This window comes from Paramisgurnus dabryanus, chromosome 1 (genome assembly GCF_030506205.2).
Source record: "Paramisgurnus dabryanus chromosome 1, PD_genome_1.1, whole genome shotgun sequence".
NCBI classification, from domain to species: domain Eukaryota; kingdom Metazoa; phylum Chordata; class Actinopteri; order Cypriniformes; family Cobitidae; genus Paramisgurnus; species Paramisgurnus dabryanus.
In genome coordinates this window covers 40305283-40331121 of record NC_133337.1, presented here as the reverse complement: position 1 = coordinate 40331121, position 25839 = coordinate 40305283, and the positions used below count along the sequence as shown (strand labels likewise).

Below are 25839 nucleotides of genomic sequence, written 5' to 3'. Positions count from 1 at the left end.
GAAACGCTCAGTTTTTCATCAGAAGTGATGTCTTGTCTAAACAGGTTCTCTGTAGGGCTTTCAAGAAAAAAATCAAGATTTGCTAAAAATTTACTAAACATGGCACATGCAAATTAATGTCCGATGTTTCAGTACAGAATAAAAAGTTAAACTTTTCCAGATTAGATTTTCATGCTTTCATTATGGTTGCAAAGACTCTCATTGAAAGTTTATCTTATCATGTCACAAAATTTGCCAAACCTTCTTTGTTTGGGAGAGTTAATAGATTTTAAACAATATTACAGTGTCAGAATTTTCATATTTTTTTAAAGAATCTCTTTACCTGAAATAACATTTACATTTATGGATTTTATCCAAAGCGACTTACAGTGCATTATGTGTTTAACATAATAACAATAACATTCCCGTTCTTCTGTTTCTCAGGCAGTTTAAAATGATTTTTATTTAATTTCATTATTATTAGGTAGCAGATGAGCAGTTTAGACAGATCTGGCGAGTCTAGTTAGATGACGTTCAAATGAATCAGTAAATAAATTGTATTCCCAGATGGTTGTGACTGGCTCAGGCTTGATCATATTCCTGCTGCTTTTAGCAGATGTTGAACCATCTGAAGGCAGTACATCCAAAACATGTTTGTAAAACCAGGGTCCAGGATTAAAATGCACATAGAGAGGCCCATAGAAGATCAACAACTGATTCAAAAGCTAAAATCTAGGCAGATAAAAGCAGAAAGCAGCTTTACAAACTTGAATGTTGACTGGTGTGATAATTACAGGCTTTGGAGAGCTCCAGGTCTCCACTAAATGTGCAGCTTAATTTGTTTGTTTGGCTATGATTTAAAGCGTAACTAAACCCCTGGTCAGAGCCTGACTCCACCCACTGCAATATTTGAAAAATGCAAGAAAAGTGGGCAGATCCCAACGGAGATAGAGGGGATGAACTAAGCTCGTCCCAAGTGTGTAGTGAGATCGTAACAAGGGTGTGGTGAGCTTGAACCTGCTTACGTCATGAGTCATTTCTTGGACCCAACATCCAATAGGAAAATTCAACTGCAGTAGCCACCGTTCAACCTCAAGAGGGCAGCACTCAGACGTTTTTACACCATATATTATAGTATTGAAACACTTTATATCCAAATGTCAAAAAACTTACTAAAATCAATGAACAGCACTAATAAAGCATCATTCTTACAGATCATTAACTAAAAAAAGTTGGTTTGGGGTTTAGTTACTCTTTAAACACTTTTCCTTTGTGTTTTTGAAAAATTTCACCTAAAAACAACAGCATTGTTGAAATGATCTGCGTTTGTATGGAAGGTTTTTTCTGTCAATTTTAGATAAATTAATTAATGATAAAGATGAACATTTAAAGCAGATTTACCATTTCATTATACTGTAGACGGTTTCATCGGACGCACGTGATACACGTCTGGATCCGAACCTTACTTCCGGTTTTGTTTTTTTAATGGTTGGACTAGTTACTAAACTGATCTCTTGAACGAATGCCTCATCAAAAATAACAAATGTTTTGGTTTCCTAGGTAATCTATGTGTTGTTTTTTTGCTTGTTATATAAATAAACTACGTTTAAAGAACTTTGTTGTTATTTATTCTTAGTGGAGTTTACCGGAAGTTACGTGCGGACCGCAACAGCCCCTTGTTTATGTTGTTACTGCTGAAACGGTCTATAGAAAACTGAAAATTATAAATAAATAATTTAATTTTAATTTTCAATGTGTTAATGCATCTGCCCTGTCAAATTGAAAAATAAAATGCAACTGATGATTGACATTTGTTTCCGCTACAATCTTTAAGCAATATTAAAACTAAAATGCAAACTTAAAAAATCATTTTTTAAAAGGTTTTTTATTAATGATCATGCAGTAATAGTAAAGTTCACTTTCATTTTATGTTCTTTTTTTGTTTTTGTTTTCAATTTGTATTTTTAAAGTCAATTTGCATGCAAATTCTATGTTAATCAGTGGGTGGGGTTTACTTTGTGACATCACTGTTTTCACAAATTTGCTTTTTGTAGTGCACATCGAAACGCTAAAGGCGTCGTTTTCAAAAACTCTCACTTTAAAACCCATTTTCAAAAGTTTGCGCTTTCAGGACCACAAAACAATTGTTTTGTAACTGCTGTTGTGTAAACTAAATGCATAAAAAGTTTCTTATTTTTGACTGAAAACACTGATACGCACAATCGGAACAACGTCATAGAATTTCTCTGAACAGGTTCACGCCCACTTTTGTGTTTTGGGGAAAACAAACTAGACTTCCCATTAACCTCCATACAAAACAGCGGAACAAAGCATCGAATTTGACGCCAAAGGGACATGTTTTTAAATTGACCAAACTAAATCTGTTGATGTATCTTTCGCGCTCTATGACAGGCATGGTGGATATATAATAACTTTACCTGTTTAAACAGAGGGATTTCTTAAGTTATTTACGACTGTCGGCTGTGTACGAATGTTGCTTTGTTCCACTATTTTGAATGGAAATCAATGGGAAGTCTCGTTTGTTTTCCCCCAAAAAGGGGCGATGACAAAATTGACAGTCAAGTTCCCGGATGTGCCGGTAGTCCGTATGTGTTAACGACCCCTTCTCAATAATAATCTTTTACATTCAATCCATTAATCTTTCATATTTAAAAGTGTTTTTGTGCTGCTGCGCATTCATGTTTATGATAAGCAAACCTGAGTATTCGTCCCGTTTATAGGCGCATATTACTAAGGCGCTCTATAAATACTTATAAAAGACTTTAGACTTTAGAGCAGGTTTTTGTTGGTCAATGGTGAAGTCTATTTTAGTTGCCTCAAAATAGCAACGCGCCAACAATGCGCCTGAACACACCTCGTTTTCAGACCAGAACGCCCATGGGCGCAAAAGGGGGCGCAAATGCATTTGCTATTTAAACAACGTGGTGCTAAATGTGAAAATGATAATTGCGCAGGGTGGAAAGTAGCAAAAGGCACTTGGGTGTAAGATAGAGCCCTAAAAGTTTCATGTTTGCCTTAGACACGGGTCGTGTATAATATTTGTGGCCTCGGGAATTTAAAATGAATGTGCTTTTGCCGAACGGACCTGAGAAGACCTGAACTATATCGCATGTGTCCAACCCCTAATCTGAGCGCTTGCAACATTGTGTGCAGAGGCGTCATGCCCATTCAAACTGAGGGGGCAGTTGCCCCCTTGGTTTTTTGAGCCTCAAAATCAAAGAAACGCCCATTAATCTGTTATTTGTCTTTTAATCTGTTTACTATGCACAATATTATTAATTCTGTGCTGCATCCTTGTCACTTTTCGAAGATTTTCGCCGTTTTGATAGTGTTTTGATCGTGTTACATTACTTCTGGCGGCAGGCGCTGCATACAGCGCAGTCGCTGACGCCATCAACGTCTGAGCGCGCTCACGAGCTCTTTGCTGTTGCTGCTGCATTTTGCTATCCGAGGAATTAAAACGTGCAAGAAACGCTCACAACATTTCCAAACCCCAGTACGGTAATGTGCAGTTAACCTCCTCTGTGTAGAAAATGTATGGGTTAAAATGTGACCGTCTCAATGTAATATTAGTAGAGATTTCTAGATTCATCTTCTTGGTACAACGCCAAAGTTCGCCAGAGTTCACGGGAGCGCGGAATCACACATGCTCACATATGAGGTAAAGTTGAATGCAAAAATCCGTTCCTCTAATAATTTTTATCTAAAAAAACTTTTAATCATTATTGAACATTAAACTCAATCACGTGGCTATGTAATTTTCGTTGTTTATAATCTTTATGGATTTAAAATTACATTAATTGTATAGGATTATGCAGTTGTTGTGCAAAATGCATTGACACAATTAAACAAGTCATTTAACAAAACGTAAATAAAAAACATGCCGTTCCAGATGTAAATATGATGCCAATATGTCATTATTCCGATTAAATAGTATTTGATTAAAACTAAAAAGTAACACTTTTATTTTGGAGGTTTTTGTCATGAAGGCAGGAACAGGAAGGCTCAAAATAGTGCCATGGAAAAGACTGAAAGCTCTATAATATTGATTGAACGAATTGCTTCGAAAATTGATTCAGTTTTTCAAAGTAGTTCCAAACACCACACACGCTGGCGACCCCTGCTGGTCAAAAGAGTGTAAAAGCAGATATGTCCAAACATTTTAAACTTTTTTTTACAAAATAATAGCAAGATTTTTATTAAAATATGTTTTAAAAAATATTTAACTTAACTAAGACATAGTTAAAAGTGTATTATGTGTTTTTAGTTTTATTTGGGGCAAACAAATCATTAAAACTAACTACCCTTTAAATTATGCACATTTTTGTCTTTAAATCTGTCTATAAACAAAAAGTAGACAAAATGGTTGTGTTATTAGTCAGATCGGATAAATGTTTTATGAACTTGCATAATAAAACTGACCTGAGTTCACCTAAACAAATTAGACACTGGTCATTTGTGATCAACTTCCCCTAGTGGTGAACCATCGGATTTTCGAAACAGTTATGACGTAATGAAGCCTCGTTTGCTAAAATCACGTGACTTGGGCCAGTTTGAAACACGCTCCGAACCACTGATTGGAAACAAAAGATTCGTAAATGTTTCGAAGCCTCATGAAGCAGTGCTTCGAAAACGACCATCACTATGTATGCACACATTTCTGTAAGCTGTGCACACTGTGCCCCCTTAAAAAAAATTGGTGCATGACGCCCCTGATTGTGTGGCTGGCGTTAGGTTAATTTTCATTGAGCCAGACCTGTCAAACAATTTTGCACATTTTAGCTGTTACCTTGGTGTCATCGTCAGATAAAAATAAAAAATGGAGCGGTGGCCAAACTGGTTTCAAGGCCACATGGTTTTTTTCTGACTGGTGAGTGTGCGGCTGCAGACTGCAGATATTTGGGTCCAGTCAGGTTAAAAAAATGCCACTGGGTCAGGACTTGGGTCTAATTATCTCTTAAAAAAAAAAAAGTGTATTCATGCTGACGGGTTTGGGTAAAAAGTGTTTCAGGTCATTTTGGGTCGGGTACATTTCTTTGGACCCGAAAAGACCTCTAGTTTGGTCACCCGGGCTAGTCAAACTGAAAATTTTAGTTTATTGTTACTTTGAAAGCTCTTTCTACAAGCACATGAGTTGCTGGTCATCTCAAGTCTCTTTTGAAAACACATTTTTTCCTTAGCTTTTGAATAAATTGTATTTATAGAGTTAAGTTGGGCATGAAACCAGTAGCTAAACATCAGACTGTGAGTTAATTGTCTTAAACAAGCTAAACTAGCAAACACAAGCTGGTTTAACCAAGGACAATAGCGAACACAGTCAACAGAATAAGACTTAATAAAATCTTTCGGTTCTAATATTTTTATACCATTTGAAAAAATCGATATAATCCCAAGGCCTGCTCATAAAAAGACCACAATTCCTTTTTATTTCGATACCATATGATATTATTTATTGCAGACGTTTCAGATGAGTAAATCTGCTATAAAATGAGTTCTAACTCTAAACATCTGTGGGATCAGATCCATCTTTCCTATTTCGCCGTATTTCATCTGCTGATTATCTAAATACATTTGCATGCACTTTTGATTTGGTCCATTTGATGAACATGTCCTGTTACACGAAGTGAGACTTGAGATCATCAGAAAGATGACCTCACGGTCACCTTTCAATTTATGATCTGTTTTGATCGGAAAGATTGCACGTTGTTGTGTGAAGTTATCACAGATGAACATCACTGAACAGAAATGTGATTGAATTTAACACACACCCAAACGTTTGTGTACTTGATGACAGATGTGTTAATGTGGCCAGATGTACACAAAGATTTTGTAATAAACAGATGCAATGGACTTCAGAGGAGAGGCTGGGTCTTTGGGCTTTGTTACATTAAACATTTACCGTACCTCTTGTTGAAGTGTATTTGTTTTGTTCTACACAGATGACATATTTTCTGTATTTACAGTTATGGAATGAATGCAGAAAATACTTTATTATTTTATATGCATGTTAGTTTTGCATGCATTTGTAAAACATCATCCGGTCTGTCTGCATGAAGTGAAAGATCTTCATCGCTCTGTCTGCCGCTGGTGTTTTTCCAGCTCACATTAAGATGATATATCTGTTAAGACAAGCTCCTCTGAACATCACAGTACTTTAAACCGGCTCATTCTGACCTGAACCGAGTTCAGTTTGTGATGATACACATTGAGGCACATTATTAGCATTGACCCAAACACAGATGATTTTATTTATATGGATCTTCAGTTCTGTCTTTCAACATGAACTGATGACGTCTGATCTCTGTTCAGTATGAGCTCATTTCCTATGTGTGACCCCCTTAAGAGTTTAAAGATCAGTATTTTATTATCTATCACCGTCAGTGGAGATGGTATCTCATTTTTTTGTAATTACTCTTCACTTCTCTATTACAAGCTATCAACTCCTCGATGCCAACCATGAGGACACCGTGTGTTTGGCCTGTGATGCCTCGTTGCAGCTCTCCAGAAACTTTTGAATGTTCTCATGTGACAAACAAATGGATTTGGAATGGACTGTTGCGGAGCAGTTCAACCCTAAGATCGAAACAAACACCATCTTTGGTCCGAGCCAGGGGTGTAATCTTCTCATTAGTGAAAGCTTAAAAACTGGCAACAGTCTTTGTTTTGTCATGGAGGGGTCATTACATCAGATCCAGAGAATTTGCAAGGATTATTGTATTTCAAGTCATCAGTTCCTTCATTACACACGTGTTGTTCGGTGTATTTCTGTGTGTGATCTAGAAAGTGACCCTAGTGTTGTAGAGTACACTTGCCTCATTTGACAAAATCTTACTGTATTTGTATGTTGCAATTTACTTTGGACAAAAGGTGGAAATGAGATACTTGCTTGAATATATTAGACATAAACATATTCACATGGACTTCAACAAACACATGGATTGTAGGCAGCAGTTTACTTTCTGGGATTGGTTATGTAGTAAAGATGTAGACAAAATCTTTCAAACATGGTAAGGAGCGTCACATTTCCGGCTGACGTCAGAGGTATTCAGACCAGTCACAACGTACAGATTAGCTGGGAATTAGGGACACGGAGCTTTTCAGATCAGTGAATTTTGTACAAAAATCAGTGCGTTTCAGAAAGACAGGGAAATCATGTTAATAATGGGTTTTTTTAACCATAAACCACGCGAACACATTGTATTATACCAATTACACAAAAAAAGTTGTTTTTTAGCAGTGAAAAACTGTTCAATCATTTACACGCTAACTCCCCTTTTAATTCTGCACATGTTTGTCATTGAATATGTCTATAAACAAAAAGTAGGCAAAATGGTGGTGTTATCAGTCTGCAGGATTAATGTTTTATGAAATTGCATAATAAAACTGACTCGAGTTTACCTATTAGACACTGGTCATTTGTGATCAACTGCCCCTAGTGGTGAACCATCAGATTTTCGAAACGTTTGGAAACGTCCCTGTCCCAAATGGCACACTCCAGACTTGTGGACTTCCTCAGAGTCCACACTTTGATGATATCATGTAGTGCAGACCTTATGCTGTGTTTACACCAGCGGCGTCAAAATTGCGTCTACCGCGCCTAGTTTGCCGCTTGAACAGTTTGAATGCATTTCAAAATGCATTGGAAAAAAAGCATTTGACGCGAGGCGAAATCTGCTTCTTGTGGGAGGGGCAAGTGCTATGCTGATGTTGATTGTGCATTTATCGAGAGGTTTACCGGTTTGTATTTGGTCACCTTACTATAGGGGGAAAAATAAACGGCACAGGTCAGTAAACTTCACGTGACTCAAAAGTAAAATGTGTATTTACAACTTACCAGGTTGCCCAATGTCCTCAATGACACTCTTCCAAGCGAGGTCCTTTTTATTCCTGTCTTTATAGAAATAAGAACTTGTATCGTATAGCTCCGGGTGACTGCTTACGGACAATATGAAGCATTCCTTCATGTTGAATGAGTGACTCTGGGCGGGGCTGCTGCCACAGCAGCAAGCAGGCTCATGATTGGTTAAAGTGGCGCGAAAATCCGCGAAGTTTCACATTATTCATTTCGGGCATCAGCCTTAATTCGCATCAAACGCAAAATGCACAAAAAGCACCAAAATTCGCGCCATTCGCGCAAACGAGATGCGCGAAAGAGGCGGAATCGCGTCCACCACGCCTCATTTGCGCCGCAAGCCTTCAGACGCGCATCAACGCGTCTTCACATTGACTTAACATTGCAATCACTTGCGCTTGGCGTCTCTACCGCGGCTGGTGTAAACGCAGCATTAGGGACACTTGACGCGAGTCCACGAGGGCACACCAGGGTTGTATTTTGGGACAGACTTGAGCGTCACGCCGGAAATAGGAAGAGAAGTGGTGTGAACTCCTCTCATCCATCGTCTGATTGCTCTTTCGCAAGGACTTCTAGGTTGGTAAAGTGTGTGGATCCTGCAGCAGTGCGGGCTTTGCCGAAGACCACGTCAATGGTGCAAAGGGGGCATTGATGAGCACCTTCGGCGCATTAAAATGACAAATGGGACAGTGAGCATGCCAATTTAAGGCCACGAGATCGAAAGTCCACATGAAGTGTGTCATTTGGGACAGGACCTTTAATGTAATCAGGCCTAGTTTGAAACATGCTCAGAACCATTTATTCGAAACAAAAGATTTGTAATGTTTCTAGGCTTCATAAAACAGTGTTTCGAAGTCGTCTAATCACTAGATTTATCTGCTGTTTTAACTTTTTGAGATGCTGTTACCCATTTACTTGCATTATATGGATCACAGAGCACTGCGGTTTCTGCAAAATATCTTCTTTATTGTTTTACTGAAGAAAAATGTCACCAACATATCGGATGGCCTGAGGGTGAGTAAATAAACTAATTTTTATTTTTGGGTGAACTATTCCAGTACCAAACTTTATCCCTGTTTGAAGTTTTACCATCCAGCCTATACAAATTCTAATTGTTGACTATAAGCAGACCTATCCTCAATTAAGCTTTGAAACATGTGTCCACAAAACATGATGAATGCATTGCTTTATTACTATTAAATCCCAATTTTAAGCATTGTTTAATTTCTGTGCCGTGTTGAGACATTCTTTCTACAGAGATGAATGAGAAAACCAAGTTTTATCCACGATGAGACGGACGCGAGTTCACTGCACCTGAATCTGTGCTTTGTTGTCCAATGCCTGGAATATAATTTAAGATGTAACTGACTCTTCTGGCTTGTCTTTGGCTCTCTTGCGTACCTCAGCGCTTGAATCAGAGCATGTGTAAATAAAAGCAGTCCTGTGCTTGCTTTTCATTTAAACCTGGCAGAGGTGCAGCGTTGAATCACTGACACACTTGGTAAGAGTTCAGAAACCGCTGTGTTTTGTTCCCTGCAGGTTTCCTATCTAGTGAGAACACAAAGCATTTAGTGACCGTGGGAAATGGCGATGCCCGGCTGGGTGTCTTTATCTCAGTGAGAGATGATTTGATTATTTCTTTCTTTTGCCTTTGGCTTTACTTCTTCACTCTTTTATCCTCTTGTGACAAAGACTTGCTCATGTTTCACTCTGTTCACTCTCTGCTCTTGTGAATTATTGAAAAGTAAATTAGAAAACAGGCACTAAAAGTCATGCTACTGTGTCGAGGAAATAGTTTTAGGTTGATAGTCATTTTTAACCTTTAAATAAAGGTTTTCATCTGGAAGCAGGGTTCTCACTGACGTTATGATGATGATGATATATGAGGATCTGTTGAGCTCATGAAGAGTTGAGATTCATTTCTTTTAAAGTGGAAGCTACAGCGCTGAAGTGGTTAAATGGTTCGTTCACCCAAAACCATACGTTCTGTCATCATTTCTTCCTCCCTCATGTCGTTCCAAACCCACATGACCATCTTTCTTTACTACAGTACTGTATGACAGTATGACCGCAGGCTGTAAAACTTCAGAAACATATAACGTTTTTTTTGATATGTAAGCAGATAAAGAGAAAGTTGCAGATTGAAAGTCTTGACAATCTACAGTACAGTTCTCAAATCTTAGTTGTGTTTGTTCGGACTTTGCTATTGAGTATAATACAGAAAAATCATAGATCAGATCTCTTAAATGTCTGCTGTGTCTATAAGATATATTTTTCTCTCATTTGTAAGTTGATTTGAACAGCGCCAGCACCATAGTTGGAAATTCATTCTTCAAAAGTTGTAGCAACCCTTAACCCAAAGTGTTGGACGTGGAATAATAAAAAGCAAAGACAAATATTTTAGCCTTACAGAAACCATCGTCTCATCTGTGTGTGGATGAAGAAACACATGTTGAATCTTCATGCTTCTAATGTTCACCTGAGGGAATCTCTTTAGACTTTTCATGATGTCAGTCTGTTAGTAGTCCGGAGTTTATGGTTGCCATCTCATGTGTGATTAGAAAACCAGCAGATATTGAAATATCTGATGATCATTAAATTCAATCTTGATTTCATTGGCTGTACTAAACTTCTCATATTATGTTTTCCTCAGGTGGTCTGTGGTTTTGGCTTTAATATCGATAGATCCGGCTGTTAGATATAGCTACATGTTTCTGCAGACAATAATTCTATTTGACCGCTGTTCAAGAGCATCTGTGTAGAGGACTACAAATTTATCAATCAACATATAAAACACACACTCTAAATATTTTTATTATTTTATTTTTTAACCCATGCTGGGTAATTATTGGACACAACATATGCTGGGTTAAAAATTACCCAAAGCTGTGTTAAAAATGACCCAATGATGGGTTAACAATGACCCAATGCTGGGTTAAAAATTATCCAATGCTGGGTAAAAATTTCCCAATTTTGGGTAAAAATGACCCAAAAGTTGGGTTAAAAATTACCCAATGATGGGTTAACAATGACCCAATGCTGGGTTAAAAATTACCCAATGCTGAGTAAAAATTTCCCAATGTTGGGTAAAAATGACCCAAAAGTTGGGTTAAAAATGACCCAATGCTGGGTTAAAAATGACCCAATGATGGGTTAACAATGACCCAATGCTGGGTTAAAAATTACCCAATGCTGGGTAAAAATCTCCCAATGTTGGGTAAAAATGACCCAAAAGTTGGGTTAAAAATGACCCAAAAGTTGGGTAAAAATGACCCAAAAGTTGGGTTAAAAATTACCCAATGCTGGGTTAAAAATTACCAAAAACTGGGTTAAAAATTACCAAAAACTGGGTTAAAAATGACCCAATGCTGGGTTAAAAATGACCCAATGCTGGGTTAAAAATGCCCCAATGAAAATTACACAATGTTGGTTTGTTGTCATTGTTCGAATTGAGGGTGGGCTGGAGTGGTCCCGCACCTCCTATAAGCAACGGGGGACCCCCTATAAAGCACAAAAAAATTAACTGGGGGGTTCTCTGGTTTTTATTCAAATTAAAATACTACATAAAATTGTATTTCCCTACCACAAAGTGATGCTGTCTATTATTGTCTCAATTTCAATATAAACTAATCCAAAAGATTTCTGTCTGAAATAAATGTAAACTCTCAAGTGTGCTTCACGCTGTGTATTTTCACCTTGTTGATAGTAAGAATCTTTAGTTATTATCTTTAGTAATCTTTATGGTTAGGGGCTTTTAAAAATTCTCAAACGATTATTTCACACTAATTTGAGAGGTAAAAATGGTTATGGTTTGAGTTAAGTGTAATTTGGGGTTTCTTTGATTAAAACGTTGATCAAGGATCACATCTTTCTTGTGAAATTTAGGCTTCCCTATAATGACAGGGGGGTTTTGGCCTTGGGGTTGGGTGGATCTTAGCTAGAGGACCCCCATAATGTTTGACATAATTCGAACTCTGGTTGTTGTTATGCAACTATGGGTTATAATAAGCGTTGTGTTCTGTTCAATATTTACCCAGCATGGGTTAAAAATAATAACCTGAGTGCAGATACTTCATTATATGTGACCTGGACCACAAAACACGTCATAAAGATCTTTTTTTTTACTGAGATGTATACATCATCTGAAAGTTGAATAAAAAAGCTTTCTGTTGATGTATTGGTAATTATGATGTAACATCCTGAGCACATTCACCATTTAAACAACCATCCATTATAATAAACATTAAAAAGTAATTTCCATGAACATTCTCCTTCTACAGGCTTTAATAAGTCTTGGCTTTTAAAATTAATATAATTATCTGGTTTTCTAGGATGTACTTGAAGGTAATCATGTCCACTTTCCTGTATTTTTGGTTAGATACTAAAAGCATCTTTTTTATCTGAAGTGTTTGTTCACCGATTCTTGGAAGCCTTCCTGTTTCATGCAAAGTTTGATAAATGCGAAAACAACATCAACATGCAATATGTAAACATGTGATGTATGATTTCATTGGAAAGGCAACTGCATACAAACTAAGCTAAGCCAAACTCTTTGAGAGAGGTTTTAAATAATGTTTAAGGTAAAGCCGGTAGTTAGGATTTGTTCTGTTCTCTTCATGTTAACTTGTACTCTTTTAAAAACCTTGGTGTGGACATCAGTGTTGCATTAGAACAGAATGAATGAAAACCAGTGAGGTCCAGACTTTATGCCGACAGTCAGAGCTCTGAGTTATTTTCTTTGACTCAGCAGTACTGGGATTATCTCTATCGTTTTATCACTTTCTCCGATGGATAGGTTTTGGTTAGGAAAGCACAGCTGCATGAGAACAGATGAAGAGCAGATGTTGTAATTATTCTCAGGATCTGATGACAAGATTATTTCAGCGGTGAGAGAGGAAGATCCTTTCACAGACTGAGGGAACTTTCATCCGTGATCCTTTACTGCTGGCGAAGTTTGACCAAATAATACCAAAGAAAGAAAAGAAATCAACCTGCGAACCCAAATATTTTGTCTCCAGACCTCCGCTGAAAAACCAGGGTCTCTGAAACTCCCTATTAGTGTATCTGGAGTCTTTAGATCTCCTGACTGGCTTAGGGTTATTGCTTCAAGGTAAATAGATAATATAACCTCTATATTTAATGTTTGGAGAGGCAGGTGTGTAAAACATGGTAAATGATCCTCTCTTTATATACAGGAATACTGCTGTTGAAATATCCCACATCCCCACACTTTAAATACAAGACATAGTAGCCTATTTTAAAAACGTTGGGTACTTTCAAATTTGCCAATGTGGCTTAAATATTTAGTACATTTGTATGCATGTGTGTAGACACATCATGTTCTAAGACTTACACAACAGTTTCTGTCCAGTTACATCTGTGAGGTTTTAAGGTTGGTGCCAAACCGATGTAAGCAATGACAGCAGCTTTTGTTTCTTGCATACACCCTGTAAACGGCTCCCCAGAGGCGCACAATGTTTTTAAAACCCATCAATATTTTAGATCAAAGTCAAGCTGGTTCAATATTCTTTCAAATGAGCAACTGCAACAACAAGACCAAATAGTGCTGAGTTTTGTTTGCTACAACACTCAAAACCTATAAACAGAGAAGTCATTGGCCAGAAATGAAAGTCACGTCAATTTTTATCTGTTTTGGTGAAAGAATACACAGACAAACTTTTTGTGCTTTTTGTATCCCCAACACTTAGCCAAGGACTGTTTTTTTGTATTTTGCATTCAGTGTCCTGTTTAAATTAAAATTACTTTGTTTTAATAGTTAAAGGAAATTTAGGAAAACAATGAACCTAACTGTATCTGTATGTTTGTTTGTGTTACAGAGGTCTGTTTGCTGGTCACTACACAGAAACACACTACCTGGAGGACGGACGTGTCACAACCTCCCCAAATGTCACTGTAAGATCACAAAAACCATTACATCATGTTTTTTTACAAAAGTTGTACAGCTGTTAAAAGTGTTAAACGCATTTGACTGTAGCTGGGTTGCCATCACAGTGGTTTTATGCACATTTTGAAATATCGCATAAGATATATAAAATTTCAAACTTTTTGCTGACTTGAGGTGGTTTTTGAAGCGATAAAGAGTAAATGCAAATAATGGGAGATGTAAACGCATTTGACAAATAAATTCTGACATAGAGAAACATTTAACCCACGTAATGACGTTGTCTTTCCCATCTATGGCGCTCGTCATCGTCGTAATGCCCTTGCTGCTAGTGCCTGCATCTTAAATGTTGCATTCCTTCTTTTGTGCATTGCATCCAGTTTGGCAATTACAAATTCATTAATTGCCCAATCGTAACTAAATGCAATTTTGTCTCAATTTTTTAAGCATGCATTGTTTTATTTACTGTTGTTTATCAATACCACTGTTATTCGCTCGAACAACTTGATGGAAATGCACCTAATTAGGATTTTTTTTCTTTTTTGCAAATTTTGAAAAGATTAATTTCATGTTTGGATGGAAACCACACTTGTGTCTTTCTCATTCACTTGTGATCTGATCAACTAAAACGCATCTTAATCAGTGTTGGGGAAAGTTACTTTTAAAAGTAATGCATTACAATATTAAGTTACTAACCAAAATAGTAACTAATTGCGTTACTTAGTCATACTTTTCATGGAAAGTAATGCTTACGTTACTTTTAAGTTTCTTTTGCGTTTCTTTTTCTTACTTCTTACTCAAATATATACAATATGTGTACATTTATACAGTTATGCATTACTTTACTTGTTACTTCAGAAAAGTAATATTATTACGTAATGCACATTAATGCGTCAACCCCAACACTGATCTTAAAACCAGGTGTAAATAGAGTCTTATGGGGCGGTCACACTATAGAAATATCATTAACTTCCATTTATATGCATGCATCAGACTGGTAACATAAGCTCATGCAAAGATGTTTCACATCTTGCTGCACACCAAAGTTTATGTCTGGTGAACCATACGAATTTGTATCACATGGATACACGTGACCAGTAGAAAACCAGTCCTTTACGGCGTTACCTTTCTTCTTATGGAATATCAAAGATGGATGAAGCGATCCATATGCCGCCCATATTCTAATCAACATCCGAAATATATTGACATGTTTAAAGTGTAGTGTGACCGCCCCTTAACGATGTGTAAAATTCACAAAGAAAACAATGATAGTAAAAGACTAATATAAGTGTTGATTGATAAAACATCCATTGGTATTGGTCATAGCCTTAATGAAGAATTTAAACTACATTTTTACTATTCAACTTTTGTCTATAGCTCACCTCACACAGTTATTTCTTTAACAAATACACAAAAGAATGTAAGAAAAGTAATGCAATATTCCCTTGATGTTCAAGCATGGAGATATTCAGTGTTTCACAACACAAGATAGTGGGATTTAATAAACCATTCAGACTTTTTCAGCTTATTTTGCTGAATGCTGTGAAGCAATGTGTGTCTGCTTTGTTTTGATGGGAAACAAAAGTTTAGGTCACATAAAAGCAGCCAAACCCTCGACCTGAAAGCAGCTGGGGGGGAAAGCTGTAATGAATTTGGACTTTAGAAACGGAGATCTCAGGACACCAAATAAGACAGATACTCTGTCATACTGATAATAGACATGTTTTTCATACACACACAGATCAATGACATGGGTTCAGAGTGTCTACATTACTTACATTATTTTTTAATGAAAAATTAAGGAAGAGCAGTATGACAATCATTTGATATCGTTGTATAAGTAATTTTCAAATAGTAATTTAAATAGTAAATAACATATATTATTGTACATAGTATTTTGAGATAATTCAAATAAAATGTAGTTTATCTTATTTGTTTTTTTACGTAAAGATTATACATTTTTCACACTAATGCGGCTTTCACATAGGATGCGGTGTGCGCTGCGCTCGCCGCTGGGTTCCGCGCAGCCAAGCGATTTGTGCTCTGATGGCCAGACCAAAGTAGGCGGGGTTTTCAATAAATTACTACAGTGTTTATATTTGCGTTAAATAGTCGATGAGGAATACAGAGACTGATGTTGCTCGTCTCCATTTCACGTAACTTTAAGCATACCTACAACAAGCTGCTTGACTTAAAACACACCTGACATGCCAACTTGAATTGCTACGTGTTTCCGATGTCTCTGTAGGAGCATAAACGTGTATTATAAAGTTCTGAGAATTAGCTATTTTGCAGCGCAAAAGTTAAACTATTTTGAACTTTGACCGCGCTCCGCTGCGCTCGCGCTTTGCTCGGCGCAACAAAAAACCGCCCTCACGCGGCGCAAGCCATTGAAATAAATGGGTTTCAAAAAGCAGCGCACACCACATCCTATGTGAAAGCCGCATAAAAGATAATCTGGCTGATTTTGGGCCAATTTCCCCCTTCCGACAATGTCCTGATTATCTTGATTTTTCTACAGATTATTTTATTAGATTTTCCCTTGGTTTGAAGTGTTTTAAAAGTGTCCGAACCTGATCGGAAGAATGTCGGAGCTGCCTCGATCACGAATCGTAAATATTACAGATTTGTAGGGGGAACCCCGAGAACAAACACGCTCTTGAGATTATCCCAAGAAATGAAACAATATCCAATCAGAAAGTGAGATGATGGAAGACAGAAGCAGTCATGGTGCAGCACAAAGTGAAGTTGATGTTCCCACTGTCTCCACGACTTCACCCAAACCCTTTTTTTTCTTGAATTATCTGTGAAAATCATTCCAAACACTGTCATCGAATAATTTTTCCTGCATATTATCCGCCATGCTTATTCTGAAGTCTCGCGAGTTTTTGCGAGATTTCCTGTGTTTACAGTCGAGACTCTGGTTAAAAATCTGTTTAGGAGCAAAACGGCTAAATCTAGGATTTTTTTATTCTTATGTTTGTGGTCTATCACATTTTGAAAATCTTATAAGATTCAAAAAATCTTTTGGTGTGTACCCGGCATTAAACGAAAGATTGATCTGGCATTAGTGCAAAAACAGCTTCACGTTTATTTATTTATGCAAAAAAAATCTCTTAATAACTTCTTGCTGTTTGTCGTTTCTACGATCAGAAATGCAGACATTTAATGTTTAATTTTTTAGTATCCTTATCTTATCAATCTGTTACGTTCTGCTCAAGGCGCGCTGGTAAAGTTGATCATCTGCATTTTCTGGATCAGATTCGGGGTCATATTGATGAGGTAGTAAAGATGATATTAACTCCTTTCACCATCGTTGCCAGGTCCGCTGCAGGTTGATAATCGGCAACCCTGCCTTTCATTATTTGGGGGCTGATCTTCCCAAGGAGCATCACATTTCCATTGACATGCTTGTGGTATTCAGCCAATCACAATGCACTGAATAGCTGGCCAATCGGAGCACACCGTGCTTTCTCAGAACAATGAGCTTAGTAAAAAAAATCAACAATATTTCAGAGCGGCATAGAAGAGCTACAATAATGTACAGTATGTGGAAAATAATGTTTTTTTAACCATAAACAACGCGAACACATTGTTTTACACCAAATACAAAAAAAAAGTTATTTTTAGCAACGCCATATTGGCCCTTTAAGGTCCTCCACGTCTTGTGTAAATAACATAAAACTTACTGACATTATACTGTATCTACAGTAACTGTAAATGATATCTACAGGTTTACAAATTTCTATATAACGTCATACTCCCTGTTCCTAATGCAACATATTTTTTATGGCTGATTAAATTAAATTGATTTATTTGATGTGTTCAAAGTTTGTGCATCAAGCAACAGATCCTCTAATATAAATGAGTCGGTCCTGATGAAACCCAGGACTGTTGAGGCCAGCCGTATTTTTCCTCTGGTTTTGATTAAGTCTGTTTTATAGATGGTGTGTGTTGTGAGTCCAGCATGTCATTTCTCCTCTGAGATCCGTTTGGACTCATGCAGACCGTTTGGATTCAGCTCAACACTGTTATGAGCTCAGATTAAATATCAAAAACAATTGATTAAGAACGACCGTATCACATTAAACATGGAGCTCTTCTGTTCTTCAGATATCATCACACATCATCTCTTTACTTTGATATTAGTGTGAAGTAACAAACATCAGGTGAAGCCACTATAGAGATGATTATACTAAACCTGTTTACTTCGTACTAACGTGAGGTTATGGTGTTACACAGAGTCACTATCAAATAATATTTTTGCCAGATTTATCATAATGATCTGCACTGAAAACCCTAAAAGGTTGACTGAACTCATTTTATTGAATAAACTCATTCCCTCAATTCAGTTGAGTAATGGGTCTCCAGAAATTGTTTTTATTTAAGTTCACTGAACTTGGTGGTCATGTAGACTGAACTTAAATAGTTAAGGTCATCAAACTTGAAGTTTGTACACTGCACTTAAACAATTAAGTTCACTTGGTGTTCATAAAGACTGAACTTAAATTGTCATTTACATTGTATAACGATATGAAATTCTTTGTGTCAAACAATGAATGAATGCACAAACTTAATTCTCCACAAAAACTCACAACATTGTTCACACAGATTTTCATTATAGTGAAGAGATATACAATAAGTTGAACAGGGTCCATGTATACCAAAGTAAACACTGGTGACTTCACAAAAAACTATAATTTACAACAAAACAGCATCAATAATACTACAAAGAGTGTAAAACTCGAAGAAATTTTATTAACAATTGTTTATATATCCTATCAGTTGTAATTTTTTGAACAAGCGTAAATAATCAAAAAATTTTCAGGCGCAAAGGGTCATGGATATTCCTTGTAACTTATGGTCTTAGTTCTTAGTTTAGGGTTTTTGTACTTTAATAAGTTAGATGAACTAAGATTGTTAAGTTATGGATCCAAAATACAATATTTTAAGTAATGTTTAGTTATGATTACTTGACTTTTTAGGTACAAAGAACATTATGGCTTTCAGTGTGTGATGAACTGTTTAAATGTTTGCAGTTACATTTGCAGACAAAACATAACATATGTGCCAACATAATAAATTCTTTAATTAGAAAAAAATATATAAAAAAGAAATTGCAATAAACACACAATATGCAATGGTGTAATGGTGTGGGGATGTTTTCTTGGCACACTTTAGGCCTCTTTGTGTCAATAATTGGGCATCGTTTAAATGCCACAGCCTACCTGAGCATTGTTTCTGACCCTTTATGACCACCATGTAGCCATCCTCTGATGGCTCGTCTGATAATGCACCATGTAACAAAGCTCGAATCATTTCAAATTGGTTTCTTGAACATGACAATGAGTTCACTTTACTAAAATGGCCTCCAAAGTCACCAGATCTCAACCCAATAGAGCATCTTTGGGATGTGGTGGAACGGGAGCTTCGTGCCCTGGATGTGCATCCCACAAATCTCCATCAACTGCAAGATGCTATCCTATCAATATGGGCCAACATTTCTTAGGAATGCTTTCAGCACCTTATTGAATCAATGCTACATAGAATTAAGGCAGTTCTGAAGGCGAAATGGGTTCAAACACAGTATTAGTATGGTGGTCCTAATAATCCTTTAGGTGAGTGTATGACTTGGACTGAATAATGAAGAAGACACAGCCAATGAGAGGCCAGTAAAGGTGTGATCTCCTAAAAACTGTTTATAAAACATTACAGAATTCAAGAAGCTGCTTGATAAAATGACAAGAGTGCAATTTTGCACATTTTAGACAAAGTACACAGAAGATGATAGTTTTTATCTATTTGATGCTTTTATTCACAATTCCTGTAATTGCAGTCTTGTTATTCAATAGTTTTATAGAGTCTACTATTCTAAAATGTGAAAAAAAAAAACATAAATAATGAACGAGTAAGTGTTTCTACATTTTTATGCTTTGCATGTACAACTTTATCAGAAATGCCCTGCATTTTAACAATTTATACAATTATAAAGTTTAAAATGATTAATATTGCACTGTATGGAAACAAATGTGACAACTTGCCCCGACCTGATGTTTATGATAAACTCTCATTTGTTAATGTGTTCTGTGTCTCAGATTCACTGCTACTATCACGGTGAAGTGGATGGACACCCGGGCTCAGACGTCACCCTCAGCACCTGTACTGGACTCAGGTGATGTTACACCCACCCAATATGAAACATGTACCTCACCTTGCTACTTTCCTGTGCTTCACCAACCAATGAAAATAAAGCTACTCAATGTCCCACCTAAAAAAGTGCAATTTAATTACATTAATTACATCCCAATTCAAAGGCCATTCCAAGATGATTTTTTTATTTTAAAATGATTTATTTATATATTTATTAACATGCAAAAAAAAACTAATAAATACATAGATTTTTTTAGTAAGCAGATATTTAGATTTTTCATTTAAAAATAATTTATTTACATTTTTATGATTTAATTGTAATTAATTATTTTTTATCAACTCAAGAACCCCCTGCAATACCGCAAAACCCAGTTTGGGAAACCCTGGGCTAGACCGTCTCATTTCAGTTCACTTTTTGGACTTTGGAGTCATTGCCTCTGAAGTGTGCATCCTTTAAAGGATCCAGCCTTCAAACTGGGATGCAGCTTGTGTGACGTTTTTGAGTCTCAGGAGGTCTTTGTTCGTTCCTGAAAAGCATCTCTAGCTTTTGTGTATTAAAGATGACGAAGCGCTCCAGTGTGTCATTATGTTTGCATTAATTTATCCAGAAAAAGGACATTCGTTGTACTCTCAAAAACGAAAACTGTGTTGGTGAGTCATTCTGCAGGAGTGCTGTTAGGAAAGTGATTTTACTGTAATAGCTTCTGTCAGACCGTCACTGTGATATCTTTCTATTAAATGGTGAAATGGCACAGGAGATGCCTAAAGTAGATTTTTTACCATGACAAGAATGACACGGATATGTGAGATTTACAACACTGCTAAAAAAGACGCATCAAATATGCCTCAAAAGACAACACAGAATGCCTTGGTCTCCCTAAAGTCTTTCTTTTTGTGCAATCTGAGCTACAGCAACCTGTCTCTCTGCCTGGCACACAGACACATTCACAGACCTTCACGGACCAAAAAAAAACCAGGTCATTTGGCCAAAACAAATTGCTGTAGGTTTTCTTTGGCAGTTTTCGGGTGAGCAGAGCTTCCAGGGAATCTCATACAGTGGAGTTTGTCGTTTTCGACTTTTTGGAAAAGCCCAGAGCGTTGGCAATTATCCCAACAGAGAAGAATGCCACTTAAATTTAGCATACAACTGAGAAGTTGGGAAAGGTTTGCAGACATGGATCCAAGAACCACAGAGAAGTAATATTAGATCTGTAAAGAAGATTTATTTAGCCGAATATCCAAGAAAATTGACTGTCTGTTGGATGTGTTTTCCAAAACTTCATGCTGTTTAATTTTGTGGGAAAATAGGAAACCACTTCCTCTCATACTTGTGTTTACTCGTTCAGTGTTAATGTTGTAAATCCTTCTGTTCTGTCGCTTTTCTTTTCCTACTACAGTATAATCATTAAATATTAATGCAACTTAACATTTTAAAACCTTTTACTTTTAATGCTGGGAAACAGGGCCATAATCAAAAAATACAAATCCACATTTTCTCTTAATGTAAATAAGTAAATACAGCATGCAAAATAATGGGAATGCAGTGCGAAAATGCTGCCTAAAAAGTTTTGATTGTTTATATTTCACACAAATAATGAAAGCTTTTATACACTCACCTAAAGGATTATTAGGAACACCTGTTCAATTTCTCATTAATGCAATGGTGTAATTGTGTTGGGGATGTTTTCTTGGCACACTTTAGGCCCCTTAGTACCAATTGGGTATTGTTTAAATGCCACGGCCTACTTGAGCATTGTTTCTAACCATGTCCATCCCTTTATGACCTCCATGTACTCATCCTCTGATGGCTACTTCCAGTAGGATAATGCACCACGTCACAAAGCTTGAATCATTTCAAATTGGTTTCTTGAACATGACAATGAGTTCACTGTACTAAAATGGCCCCCATAGTCACCAGATCTCAACCTAATAAAGCATCTTTGGGATGTGGTGGAACGAGAGCCTCATGCCCTGGATGTGCATCCCACAAATCTTCATCAACTCTGAAGGCGAAAGGGGGTCAAACACAGTATGGTGTTCCTAATAATCCTTTAGATGAGTGTATATTTTATTGTATAACTTATTAATAATTTGTATTTAAACTAACTATAAACCTATGTTATGATTACCAATGCTAACTTCTACTCATTTTTATTTTATTTATTTTTTACAATATCGAAAATGATGATGACTATAGACCGTTTCAGCAGAAACAACATAAACAAGCGGCTGTCGCGGTCCGCACGTAACTTCCGGTAAACTCCGTTAAGAATAAACAACAACAAAGTTCTTTAAACATAGTTTATTTATATAACAAGCAAAAAACAACAACACATAGATTACCTAGGAAACCAAAACATTTGTTATTTTCGACGAGGCATTCGTTCAAGAGATCAGTTTAGTAACTAGTCAGACCATTAAAAAAACGAAACTGGAAGTAAGGTTCGGATCCAGACGTGTATCACGTGCGTCCGATGAAACCGTCTATAGATATGTCTTTCTACATTGTTAATTTCACAGTTCAAGGAAAAGTCACACAGCAGCATAATTTTATTACATACTGATGTATATTTCTTACTTTATTTGTAATATTGAAGTGTTTGTTTATTTTCAAATGTATTCAAACATTTGGTTGCATTAAATACTTTATTGTTATTTCATATTTTAATATTAAAGTAACTTGTATGTGTTTTTAAACATAGTCATTATATCTTTCTACAGGGGATTGATATTACTTGAAGATAAAGTATATGTGCTGGAGCCAATGCAGGATGGGAACAACAGCACACATCGTATCTATAGAGGAGAACACTTCAAGTTTAACCGGGGGACGTGTGGACATGGGGACAATATTTCATATCCCATAGACTTCTTCAATACTACAAGAACAGACTTTAATTCTTACAGCAGTAGGGTGAGTAAAGCATCAATGTTTGTCGAACTTTTACATTGACAGATCCTCTTAAACAATAGACATCTTTCTGTCTATTCCCTCTCTTTCACATACACATACATACATACACGTCTCACAAAGTAGATTAGTAACATACCTTGATATTAATAATGATATTAACAAAATGCTTGCAGCACGTATTATACATTCATAAAACACTTTCACTTCAAATCCACTTAATCCCAGCTTGGGTCATTCAGAAATACAGCTTTATTGGCAGAATCCCTTAAGAGTCTGATAACTTATAGGGTGTGCACACCAAAGCTTTTAAATGTGTCTGAAAACGCCAGGTGGACGCCAACTGCCAGCTTTTTTTCAGCCGACAGCTTTCTTCAGCTGAGCGCTTTGGTTGCTGTGATATCAGTCGTTGTACAATGCTCCAGTTGGTTGTTGTAATATTTGTCCCGCCTCTCCACTGTGATTGGACAGCCGTGTTGAAACTGACATTGACGAGCTGACTTTTTCCCTCAGAGATGAAGACTTTTCAACTTTCGGTGCTCAACTGCTGGCTTTTTAAAAAAATGTCTTGCTTCCATTTCATTTGGTGTGCACGCCCCCTTAAGCTTTGTTTATACTCGCGCTTTGGTCCGCAACGCAAGCCTCCGCGGATCGCGCGCGCGTCTCACCAAACGGACGAGGCGTTTATAGTTGACGCGCTCGCTGTTGCACTATTTTTTGAACCACCAGGGGGCGACGCGAGCAATAAAGTCAAAAACAAACATAAAGAAGAGGATAGAGGAAGTCGTCCGCTGGAACAACCCTAGTGCTTTTAACATCAGAGTTTGATATATAAATATGAGAACCTGAATAAAACAACAATCTTTTAAATATGTCTTTATTAAACATTATCATTTCATTAACGTTTTTAACTAAACAAACAGTACAGATATCTTAAGGTTTGTATTTTATTCCTCGTTTAGTGGTTCATTCAATACAAATATAAGCCAAACATTCTGAATCATGTAAAAGAATTCGTGTAAAAGAACTGCAAAGTTTCCATACTTTACTTACAGAGTGTCAGATAAATATATACATTGTTTTGCTTGGATTGATCAAAGAATTACGTCACAGGCTTGCCTGCTCGGACAGAATCGCCTCGAGTTCGGTCATTTTCGGATGCGGAGCCGCGCGGAAAGTTACAAAAAATGCCGTGCACACCGCCACGCGAAATGGGGTCTCGCGCACCCAACGCGCACGACCGCCCACTCCGCGTTGACATCATTTTTGCCGCGCGCACCAACGCGTCCGCATGAGCTTTAGAGGGTTTTGCATCTGCTCTTCTTTTTTTTCTTCAAAATGATTTGTTTGCCATCCCATACACACACACACACACACAAATGAACCGATGGTGTTCCTCATTTACTTAATCTTCTACATTTCACCCAGCATGGCGAAGCAATGCCACTTCTTGAGATTGTTTTTTTTTTAAACCCATGCTGTAAAAGAAACTTTAGCCTTTTAGCTCGAACAGTCCTGATTCTTCTCTGCAGAAATCTTAAGACAGGTGAAGTCAGCCTTTTATTTCCATTAAAGAGTAACTAAACCCTAAACCAACTTTTTTTAGTTAATGATCTGTAAGAATGATGCTTTATTAGTGCTGTTCGTTGATTTTAGTAAGTTTTTTGACATTTGGATATAAAGTGTTTCAATACTACAATATATGGTGTAAAAACGTCTGAGTGCTGCCCTCTTCAGGTTGAACGGTGGCTACTGCAGTTGAATTTTCCTATTGGATGTTGGGTCCAAGAAATGACTCGTGACGTAAGCAGGTTCAAGATCACCACGCCCTTGTTACGATCTCACCACACACTTAGTTCGTCCCCTCTATCTCCGTTGGGATCTGCCCACTTTTCTTGCATTTTTCAAATATTGCAGTGGGTGGAGTCAGGCTCTGACCAGGGGTTTAGTTACTCTTTAAAGAAATGCCAGCCATTGAAACTGTAGCAGACAGCTTCAATTTAAAGTGAGAGGAAGAACTCTTAATGCTTTCTAAAGAAGAGGGTCACCTTCACAATCCACTGTTTCCTGTGCTGTCAACTCATTCTGAGTTTTCATCTGCCACAGATTCAGATCTTTAATGTGTGTAAAAAAGATAAAATGCAAAACGTTTTCTTATTCAGATCTGGTTGGTCTTTTAGCCAAAGCATGCTTTTTTAGCTGGTTAACAAAACCAAAATCACAAACTTAGCAAGAAGACCAACTAACTAAAGGGCAATTTATAGTCGTGCGTAGGTCCTATGGCGTAGGTTCCGCGTCGGTTTTCATTTATACTTGTGCGTCGCCGTCCGCGTCGACGTGCAAACACACGTGAAACCGCTGGTTGGCAGTAATCACGAGTGTGACCGCAGTAGCAGCAGAAGTCGTAACAGAAGAAGAAGCTAAGCAAGTTAACCCACAAACGAAGAAGAAATAGCAACTTGTTGTGTATAACTTGAGAAGACCAGCAATGATGGAAGTAAATAAACAGCGACTTATGTTGCAGTTTGAGTTAAATCACTCCTCAACTTGGCTTATCTTTGTTTTCACCGTCTCAACTGGAAATACCTATGACGCAGTTTTTTTACCTGACGGGAGGGGTTCTGGTGGACCAATCACAGAGCTTGCGTTCCGCGTAGGACCTACGCACGACTATAAATCGCCCTTAAGGGGCGGTTTCCCGGAAAGGGATTAAACTTTGTGTCCTGACCTAATATTAAAGAAATCAAGATTATATTTTCACAGAATATTTTTGACATTATCTAGGATGACTTTGTGTGGAAAACAATGACAGCGACTTTAGCTGGGTCACATATTTAAATTATTTATAAAGAGAATTAATGGGGATTTATAAGATCTTTGTAAAGCAGGTGGTAATTGCAGATATAAGGACATTTTACTATACTTAGGGAAAATGGCAATGTCTTTAATAATTTCTCAACCTCCCTTCCTTTCCTAACCTGAATGACATGAAACATGAGAGTCGTGTAATAAATGTCCATATGA

General features: G+C 37.1%; 1 protein-coding gene across 4 annotated transcripts in view; it reads left to right on the top strand.

Annotated features, from left to right (window-relative positions):
• adam12a (ADAM metallopeptidase domain 12a) overlaps positions 1-25839 on the top strand; it is a 110504-nt gene that overhangs the window by 42952 nt on the left and 41713 nt on the right. For all 4 annotated transcript variants that reach the window (XM_073814996.1, XM_073814995.1, XM_065272249.2 and 1 more), the window contains exons 4-6: positions 13690-13765; positions 19850-19926; positions 22626-22818. In XM_073814996.1, coding sequence (XP_073671097.1) covers positions 13690-13765; positions 19850-19926; positions 22626-22818 — 346 coding nt within the window. The remainder of the gene's footprint in view (positions 1-13689; positions 13766-19849; positions 19927-22625; positions 22819-25839) is intronic.